Here is a 10,563-nt window from a genome sequence, read left to right as displayed (position 1 = left end):
CTCTATTATGGTGTTCAAACCAGATGTCATTTTGTGGAAATCCCACATCTGTTCCCACGAACTCAGAATGTTCTGGAAACTCCCTTTGATGACTCCTTTTATGAACCCCACACTCACTCAGCAGGCAACAGATCATTGTTGTGCCACCTACACTGCTGTGTGCCATCTAGGCGTCTAACTAATTTCCACCCCTCCTCAGCCCAGGAAGCTCCTATCATAGAAGGGCAGAAGCCAGACTTGAGAAATAGAGTTCTTTTTCATTCTGCTGTTGTTGTTGTTTGTTTTTGGTTGGGGTGGGGGCTGCATGTGGTACTGGACAAACCCAGAGCCTCCTACAGGCTAAGGACACAGTCCACCCTCTGAGCTGCATCCTCCGTGCCCTCTTTGTTTTGTTTTGTTTGTTTTGGGTTTTGAGGCTGGAGTCTTGAGATGTTGCCCAGGCTGGCCCTGAACTCCTGGGCTCTAGTGATCCTCCTGCTCAGCCTCTTTGTAACTGAGACTACCGCACCCTCTGCCATGCCGAGCTTCCCCTGATTTTGATGAGTGTTGCAGGCGTGAGGAACCCCTTGTTTGCCTCATCTGGCTTCCAGTAACCAGTCTGTCAGCAGAAATCAAATCCACCCTCAGAATGAGGACTGCCACTTTGTTCAAGCCGCTGATGACACTGTCCTGTGGCCCTGACAGTGCCCGTCTGGAGGGACTGTTGGGTTCTAATGTGTCTTCACATCCCCAGCCCAGTGGCTGATTCATTCCTAATGATAACTAGTGAATCTGCTTCACTAGTGCTCACTTAGCCTATCAGCAAGGTTCCTAACTAAAGCCATTTTCAAGAGGGAAACTGCAGAGAGCTCTTGAGGAAGGGTGATCAGAGACTCCTTGGACCCCAGGTTTGGGAAGCCCAGGGTCATTTGGATGGCCAGGATCTGACGTGTTTGGTGATGTCTGTTTCACAAACTCCTTTTGTTTTATCTACATGCGGGTAAAGTAGGATGTTGATTTTCCCCAAACCTGACTTGGCTTGTTTTGGGGTGTGTGATCCTGCTGGTTCTGAGCTGTGTGAAGGAAGGTGAAGCCCAGACGAGGCAAGCCAGGGCTGGTTCGCAACTTTCCGCTGTGTCAGGAACCCCAGGAGAGGTTCCCAAGCCCTATCCTATCTTGCCTAGGATGTTTGGGATTTTAAATTTTTTTCCTTTCTTTCTTTGTTGTTTTTTATTCAGTTATAATTTACATTCAGTAAAATCCTTCCCTTTTAGTGTACAGTTCTGAACATACACAATTATGAAACATCCCCCACAATCAAGATACAGAACATTTCCATCATAAAACATTCTCCTCTGCCCTATTTGCCAGCCCCTGGCAACAACTGATCTGCTTTCTGTTCCCATACTTTTGTCTTTTCCAGAAGGTCACCGAAAACAGAATCACACAGCCTTTTGAGTCTGGCTTCTTTCACTAGCATAATGCATTTGAAGTGCATCTGCATTGTTTGCTGTATCCATAGCCCACTCCTTTTCATGTCTGAATAATATTCCATTGTATAGAAGGATCGCACTTTGTTTATCCATTCACCCATTGAAGGACATTGAAGTTTTAATGGCTGTTGGGAATTTCTCATACATCCCCATTTGTTACCTGAGCAGTTCTTTTTATTGCACATGGCTATCCCACTAGTGGAATTGCTGGCTCATGTGGCCATTATGCTTTTGAAGTTTTTTCTGATGAACTGGTAGAGTTGAAGATAATGATACTACATTTTTTTAAAATTAAGGCTTCATGGGTTGGGGTTGTAGCTCAGTGGTAGAGCACTTGCCTAGCACATGTGAGATCCTGGGTTCAATCCTCAGCACCACATAAAAATAAATAAAGGTATCGTGCCCATCTACAACTAAAAAAATATATTTTTTAAAAAATTAAGCCTTCAGGCTGGGATATAGCTCAGTTTTTAGAGTGCTTGCCTCGGAAGTACAAGGCCTTGGTTCAATCCGTAGTATCACCAAAAAAAAAAAAAAAAAAAAAAAAAAAATTAAGGCTTCATTATCATCTGTGTCACATCATAAACAAGCTGAGTGCTTACCATAAGCTCCCAGCATGCTGAACACCAGCATTTTACTCCCTGGGTGCTGGGTGACCTTGAGCAAGTCACATGACTTCTCAGAGCCTCAGTTTCCCCAGCTATAAAATATGGGTAATGACAGTCCACCCTCATCGGGTCGTTGTAATGATGAAATGAGTTAATAGGAACTAGGGGTATAGTTCAGTGGTAGAGCACTTGCCTAGCATGCATAAGGCCCGGCTTCCATTCCCTGTACCACAAGAAAAGGAAAATGAAAGAGTTCATATGGGGGCTGGGACTGGGGCTCAGTGGCAGAGCGCTCGCCTAGCACATGAGTGGCACTGGATTCGATCCTCAGCACCACATAAAAATAAATAAAATGTGTTGTGTCCGTCTACAACTAAAAATATGTATAAATAAAGTTAATATACATTGAGCACTTAGAATAAGCTTTGCCATATCAGTTAGCTATTCTTATAGTAATTTTTATTTCTTGTCCTATGTCAACTTTACACACATAGTCACTATAGGTGGTGAAGTCTTTTATTTTTTCCTTGTGGTTGCAGGGATCAAATCCGGGGCTTCCCGCATGATAGGCAAGTGCTCTACCACTCAGCTGTATTCCCAATTCCTTTTGTTTTATTTTTAGGACAGGTCTGGCTAAGTAGCCCAGGCTGGCCTTGAACTTGGATCCTCCTGCCTCAGCCCCCCAAGTAGCTAGAATTATAGGCATATGCCATCAAGTGTGGCTAAAAATCTATTCTTTTTGTTTGTTTGTTTCCTTAGATTGAACCCAGGGGTACTTATTCACCAAGCCACCTCCCCAGCCCATTTTTGTTTTTCATTTTGAGATAGGGTCTCACTAAGTTGCTGAGGCTGGCTTTGAACATGTGATCCTCCTGCCTCAGCCTCCCAAACTGCTGGGATTACAGATGTGTGCCACTGTGCCCAGCTAAAATCTATTCTTTAAGAGCACAGACCTACTAGAGATCAAGCACTTGTGCAAGATTACAGAGTGAATAAATCAATAGTAAGTCTAGGGTTTGAACTGAGGCAACTCACCCTACATTCACCCCACACTCACCTGCTTAGTTCCTACAGTATCAGGATTTTACCATAGAAACAGAGCAAATAGTGTGGGAGGGCGAAGAAGAAATTTATTTCAGGGCCTGGGGAATGTAGCCCGCCAGAGTGCTTCCCTAGCATGCACAAAGCCCTGGGCTCTGCCCCCAGCATTGCAAGAGAGAGAAAGATTGATTTCAGTGAATTAGCTTACTCGATTGTAGGGACTGACTAAACAAGTTTGAAATCTGTAGGCCAGCAGACTGGGAACTCTTGAAAAGAAGCTGTTGGCTTCTTCTGCACGGATCCCTGATGTTTGCTTTTAAGGCCTCTTGACTGATTGAGGAAGGTTCACTCACATCATCAAGGGTCATCTCCTGTACTTAAGTCAGCTGGTCACAGGCGTGAACCTAACCACGTCTACAGAATTGCCTTCACAGCACACCTAGATTCATGTTTAACTGAATCGATTCTAGAGCCTAGTCAAGCTGATGCACAAAACTAACTACCATGGCTTCTCGGAGTTGAGAGCCCACATCTGCTGAGGTTTCTGAAGAAGCCGTTTTCCCGGTCTGAAGTGCCAGTTCTTTCCAGGTCAAAGCACCATAAGGGATGATGCAGTGGCACATGCCTATAACCCCAGTGGTTTGGGAGCCTGAGGTAGGAGGATTACCAGTTCAAAGCCAGCCTCAGCAACTTAACAAGGCCCTCAGCAACTTAGACCCTGTCTCAAAATATAAGAATTAAGGGCTGGGGAGATAGCTCAGTCGGTAGAGTGCTTGCCTTGCAAGCACAAGGCCCTGAGTTTGATCCCCAGCACCCCCCCCCAAAAAAAAAGACAAGAACAAAACCCACCATAGGGTCATTGGGTCAGCTTAGTGTTTTGGTGGTGGTGGCCACCATGGTGGTTGTTTGGTGCTGGGGATCAAACCCAGGGCCTTGCACATGCAAGTACACACCCACCCACTGAATACATTTCCACAAGGCTTGGGATTTTGTTTAAACAATTAAAATTTCCTAAATGTATTCCAGGATTACTCAAGGAGGGGGGAGTGCCCAGCCCTAAGGTTGCCCCCAAACATGAAGATATCCCTTTCTCTGGGTTTTTGGTAAGATGTTTTCCTCCAGCGTGGCACAAAGCCTTACTACAACCAGATAGGCCCATCTAGAACCCTTTCTTTAAAGCTATTCTATAAAATACTAGTGTATTAGTATGAGGAAGTCCACAGACTCTGGGTTTTTCCCCATGATGATGACTCTCTGTTTATTAGTGTAACTTTTTAAATATCAACTTCTCTCCCCTTGAGATTGGTTCAGGACCCCTTCTATGCTGGACACCCAGACCCAACCCCATCCTCCAGGTGGGCCTGTGTGTTAGTTTAAAGTCCTTACTGATTCTGTTCCCTCAGGATCAGTGAGTGGGTAGAGAGAGCCAGAATTCCCCAGCTGGACAGCAGGAACAAGCCATGGTCCTCTTTCTCAGGAGTACCAGCCTACCCAAGGGCAGTGGTCACCAGAATCTTTCTGCAGTGGAGCTGCCAAGAAGGGCGTGGCTCAGCAGCCCACCACTAAACAAGACAGTCACCCCTTAGACAACGCTTCCTTTGTGCCAGGCCTGTCTCGAACCTTTACAAATATTGACTCACGTAAACTTCAAAGCCCTCATGAGGTGGGTACAATTTCCATCCCCACTGTACAGAGTGGAAACTGAACCCAGGATGGCAGCTAAGTAACCAACCCAAGATCACGCAGCTAGGAAGTGCTGGAAGCAGGGAACTGCCTGGTTCTGGAGAGGCCTTGACCTTCAGTCACTTCTTTCAGGAACCTCTCCCCTTTGGGAGCCACCACTGCTTGATGCACTCCCGTAGGCCCTTCTCTCAAGTGGCATCCCTTTCTGAGCCTCCTTTCCCCATCATCAGTGGCGTCCCTGACCACAGGCACCTCAGACTTAAAGAGCCGAACAGGACCTCGGTCACCCACAGATGATCCCCAGATCTTAAGGGTAGTGGTGAGAGAAAAAGAAGCACGCGTGTAAAACCAAATGGAAATGTTTACGAAGTGTGCACTGCAACTGTGCCAGGCACTGCTCCAGGTACTGGAGACCCAACACGGGAGCCAGCCCCTGCCCTGGTGTTAATCCCAGACAGGAAGGGAGGTGACATTTAGCATGAAGGCCAAGATCAGGCTAATTTCAGATTTAGTGGTAAGTGTTCTTTAGGAGTCTGTAAAGTGAAAGGCCTGAGGGGCAGGAATGCGAAGATCTCGCCAGGCAGATGAGCTTTGGTCCCGGGTCTTCACCTCGCTTTACAGGAACAGGGGGCAGTCTTCAGTTGCATCCCTACAACCGAAAGATGAGGGCGAGAGGGTACTTTCAGCCCGGTGTTACACCAGCGGAACCTGGACAGAGAGGTCAGGTAGTGCGCCCAGAGCCACCTCCAGCAGTGAGAGCAGCAGTCAGATTTAGCACCTCCCCAAGGGGCGGGACAGCCTCGAAGCCAGGTCGTCCCAAGCTCCGCCTCTTCCCGGAGCAGTGTGTTTGGTTGTGGTTCAGAAACGCGTCGTAACCTATTGGTAGGGACTGGGCGCAAGGCGGGCCGGATTGTCGGAGGTAGAGAAGGAAGATCGCGATTGGCTCTCCCCGAAGGGTGGGCGGGACTCCGTCGGCTGGTGCGCGCGCCGCGGGGAGGCGTTGCCCAGAGCGGAGTGGGAAGGGGCGTAACCCCGCGCGGGCGGCCGTTGGCAGCTTGGCCCCGCCCCGGATGTCGCGCGTCACGGGCTGGGCATCAGCGATTGGTCGTCGCGGAGCGAGGGGCGGGGCGGAAGGTTCTGGAGGGGGCTGGCGGGCTCTGGAAGCTTCCGCCGGACGGGTATATAGAGTCCAGGACCGGGCGGCGGCGGAGCCGGGGGACGGCGACAGCTAGGCGGCGGGCCGCAGGTGGGGGCCATGGGCAAGGACTACTATCAGACGCTGGGCCTGTCCCGCGGCGCGTCGGACGAGGAGATCAAGCGGGCCTACCGCCGCCAGGCGCTACGCTACCACCCGGACAAGAACAAGGAGCCCGGCGCCGAGGAGAAGTTCAAGGAGATCGCCGAGGCCTACGACGTGCTCAGCGACCCGCGCAAGCGCGAGATCTTCGACCGCTACGGGGAGGAAGGTGCGTGTGCGCGCGCGGTGCGGGTGCGCCCCCGCCGTTTGACAGGCGGGGAAACGGAGGCACGCCGAATGCTCGGCGGCGCCCTGGGGAGGACCCGGGCCCGGGCGAGCGGCCCCCGCCCTCCGGCGGTGCGGCCTCCGCCCTCGGGTTGGCAGCCGCCGGGTGGGAGGAGGAGCCCTGGACGCACCGCTCGCCCAGAAGCTTCTAGTATGTCTGGGGCCGCCCTCTTGGGGTGCCGCCGCCCACGTCCCGGAGCGGCCCTGGGGCGCGGGAACCGGGGAGGGTGCGGGCGGCGCGGCGGGGCCCGGCCGCAGAGCGCTGGGGGAGCCGCGCCGCGCGCTGCCCTGCGGCCCGGGGCAGTGAGGTAATCCCTGCCCGGCGCTGACCCAGCTCCGCGCCAGGCACGTACGGGGCGGGGCGCCGGTGCGGCCGTCCAGGTGCGGGAGCCGGCGGCGCGCCCGGCCAGCGCCGCGTTCCTGCAGTCCACTCGCCAGCGATGCCTGCACTGGCGTGTGGGCTTGATCCTAAGACAAACTGACTTTCTGTTTCGGGGTGATGGCTACTGATCCAGAGAACTTGAAAGTCGTCGGTGTGCTGATCTTCAGTTATTTGTATTCTCTGCACACATCCCCAGCCCCTGGGCGTTTAGAGTAAGCTACTGCCTGCCCATCTGAACCATGCCTGTCTCTACCGTCTTTAGTGAGTTCTCTGTGAAGCCTTGTAACAGCTGGGAGGATGGGTCAGTCAAGAAGTGGAAGGGCCTGGGTGGCACCTGGGGGTAGCCACCTCAGAGCTTAAGTCCTTTGCCACTGACATGTCACTGTGAAGTAGAGTGGGGTGGTCTTTTTTGCTGCTGCTGCTGGAGGTAGTAAAGCTTGGGATTCTTCCATGACAGTCTGTAAAGAATTCTTTCCCCGGGGGTCCCAAGTATTTTTGTTTGTTTGTTCCTTATCCTTAAGGAAAGCTAGAGAGAAGCACCTGGCCAGCCAACTGACTTCTGGTTTTGCTTTTCAGGCCTAAAGGGCGGTGGCCCCAGTGGCGGTAGCAGCGGTGGTGCTAACGGTACCTCTTTCAGCTACACATTCCATGGAGACCCCCATGCCATGTTTGCGGAGTTCTTTGGTGGCAGAAATCCTTTTGATACCTTTTTTGGGCAGCGGAACGGAGAAGAAGGCATGGACATCGATGACCCATTCTCTGGTTTCCCCATGGGCATGGGTGGCTTCACCAACATGAACTTTGGTCGCTCCCGCCCTCCCCAAGAACCCACCCGGAAGAAGCAAGATCCCCCTGTTACCCATGACCTGAGAGTCTCCCTTGAAGAAATCTACAGCGGCTGTACCAAGAAGATGAAAATCTCACACAAGCGGCTGAACCCCGATGGAAAGAGCATTCGAAACGAAGACAAAATTTTGACCATTGAAGTGAAGAGGGGGTGGAAAGAAGGGACCAAAATCACCTTCCCCAAGGAAGGAGACCAGACCTCCAACAACATTCCAGCTGACATTGTCTTTGTTTTAAAGGACAAGCCACACAATATCTTTAAGAGAGATGGTTCTGACGTCATTTATCCTGCCAGAATCAGCCTTCGAGAGGTAAGGGACTAGGTGGGGCAGTGTGCAGGGAGGTGGCGGCTTTTTTAAGCCATTCAGTCTTTTTTCTATGAATGTTTCTGAGCAGGTGGTTTGTGCCAGGCTTGGGGAGCAAGACTGATCAGGGCTCGTGCTTCCCTGCCGGTGATATGGGCAGATTTGAGGTAGCCTCTTGCAGCAGAGGCCTGGCAGATCTGACCCTGCACCAAAAAACCTATGGGCAAGAGTTGAGCTTCCTAAGCTATCTTTCATCTAACACTGTCTGTCTGTTTTCCAAGGCTTTGTGTGGCTGTACAGTAAACGTCCCCACTCTGGACGGCAGGACCATACCCGTCGTATTCAAAGATGTCATCAGGCCTGGCATGCGGCGAAAAGTTCCTGGAGAAGGCCTCCCCCTCCCCAAAACGCCCGAGAAACGCGGAGACCTCATTATCGAGTTCGAAGTGATCTTCCCGGAAAGGATTCCCCAGACGTCAAGAACCGTACTTGAGCAGGTTCTTCCAATATAGCCACCTGCATTCCCCAAGGACTAACCAGGGACCTTTCCACAGCTCAAGGATTTCCGGACCGATCACCACTTGTGGACAGTGAGAGGGCGGGAGGGCCCAGGGAGGGCTTTCGTACTGCTGAATGTTTTCCAGAGAATATATTACAATCTTTCAAAGTCGTGCACTAGACTTAAGTGGTTTTTCGAGCGATAGAGCGGCAGGTGGTGGGCACAGCAGGAAAAGGCATTACAGTCTGCCCTGCTGGGTCCTGCAGCCCTCCTGGGATGGGCCCACCTTCTGCTCCTCCAGTTCCTGCCCAAGGGCAAGAGACAGGCCCACAACTGGACTTGATCCCTCTGTAGTCCCTTTGCTTCTGGCTGTTAGATGGTGTCAACCTGCCATCTTGGTCACCAGACCCTGTGCACTCCTCAGTTTGTGTTGTATGATCGGTTCGTGTTTTATTCTGTATTTGTCTCCCACGCCTTGCTTGTCCCCTGAAGAATTCTCTCTTCTCTTTGACCATCTCAAATTGAGAACCTAAATCAGTTCTGCAGAACTGCCTGGCTGGCGCCACAAGCAATACCTCGTTCCGGCAGGACCAAGGGAGCCAGCCTCCAGTGAGTGAGTCTTGCAGCCACCTCTCCCTCCAGGTTCTGGGGGCCTGGCTAGAGCAGGGCATCCTCCTGACCTCTGGCTCTGGTGAAGCCCAATGTGCTGATTTATGGGTCACGCTCTTTTCCTTTGTCCATGAGGCAATCCTTTGGCACACCTAGGGCTTAACCAGTGTGGCCCAGGTAATTTTTTGTTTGTTTGTTTGTTTAATGGACTTTGGACTCTCTCAAAGGGATATGATCCCTTTGAATTTTGCACAGCCCTAGATATAATCCCTTTTGATAAAAGGGTCTTTGCTTCTGATTACAGGAGCACTGTGGAACGTCTGTAAATATGTTTTTGTAATTCCATGTAAAGTTGGTGTGCACTCAAATGAAAATAGTCCACAGCAGCTCTGCTCTCCGTACAGGGCCATAATGGAATTCTGAAGAAACCTTGGGAGTGGGAGTGGGGGAAGTTGGAACAAAAATGTCTGTTCTCTGGAGACTAGTCTGGTGCTCAGACCTTTAGACTTATTGTAAGTTGCCACTGCCGACACAAGACCAAAGTGTGTGACTTGTCATTATGCAGCGTGACAGCATTAAAGACTGATGCTAAACCTCAGGGGAGCTGTCCTGCGACTCTGTTTGAGGGCTCTGCTGGTTCTGGGGCTGGGGGCGGTCCTGGGCATCCCTCCAAAGACAGTCAAGGAGAGAGGGTGGGATGGGCAGGAGACAGGAAAGAATCCTCTGCAGGGGAAAGAAGTCTGCCTTGCTGGGCCACATGTGGGTTAGGGAACTTCAACCCATCCAAATAGCAAGAGACTCGAGTACAATGGATTCAACTCCTTTGGTGGAGGTTAGGGCCAAAGTTGGGCAGGGACTGGCCCCTAGCTGTTGCCTGTCTTCCAGGGAGGACTCTGACTTCCTCTGGTGACCTGGTCACTGGGGCCAAGGAGAGATGTGATCTGCATTCATAATGCCCTGTCACAGCTTTCCTGCTAGGGCAGGGTATGTGTCAGACAGGCCTGGCCAAACCAGATCTAGAATTCCAGTCACCCAGGAGCCAGTCCAGTGCTGACCCCACCCTGGGGAAGATCCATTTCCTGCCTCTTATTTGTTGGCCACAGAGGCTTTTACTTTGTAACTTTTTTAAGGAACTGGTTTTATTATAAGGTAAGTAATTACACAGGCTTACAAAAATGTAATGCTACTTTGTTACAAAGTGGTACTTTGTTTTTGGCAATACTGGAGGATGAAGCCAGGGCCTCTTGCATGCTAAGTCTGTGCTACCTCACTGAGCAAAGCCCCTAGTTGCTACAAAGTGTTTTAAAGTCAAAACTTAAAATCACACTGTGCAGAGGTTACCTAAGACCACTTTCCCTTCCCACTGAAAGGCCCACGGGCCAGTCTTGAGACGGCACTGCCCAAGGCCACTCTGCCATGGTGGGAACTGCATGTATCTTCCATTTTTAAAACATTTTAGAGAGTCGGGAAGGTTACGATAGTTTCTCAGTTGTTCATCACAAGCGCTCAACCACCACTTGCATGTGGCTAGTGGCGCCTGTTGCATGGTGCAGGTACAGAAGGTTTTTAACCAAGTATAATACACAGGCAGCTTCT

The 10,563-nt window shown here is 51.0% G+C and overlaps 1 protein-coding gene across 1 annotated transcript; it reads left to right on the top strand.

Annotated features, from left to right (window-relative positions):
* Positions 1 to 5,977: 5,977 nt before the first annotated feature.
* On the top strand, positions 5,978 to 9,565 carry DNAJB1 (DnaJ heat shock protein family (Hsp40) member B1). The gene is made up of 3 exons (XM_079115587.1): positions 5,978 to 6,270; positions 7,285 to 7,865; positions 8,141 to 9,565. Exons 1-3 carry the CDS (start codon positions 6,060 to 6,062, stop codon positions 8,369 to 8,371), a joined length of 1,023 nt encoding a protein of 340 aa, XP_078971713.1. The 5' UTR covers positions 5,978 to 6,059; the 3' UTR covers positions 8,372 to 9,565.
* The last annotated feature ends 998 nt before the right edge of the window (positions 9,566 to 10,563 follow it).

Source organism: Sciurus vulgaris (assembly GCF_902686455.1).
Source record: "Sciurus vulgaris genome assembly, chromosome: 16".
NCBI classification, from domain to species: domain Eukaryota; kingdom Metazoa; phylum Chordata; class Mammalia; order Rodentia; family Sciuridae; genus Sciurus; species Sciurus vulgaris.
Note: the sequence above shows the minus strand (reverse complement) of the source record. Positions and strands in the feature narration are given on the sequence as shown.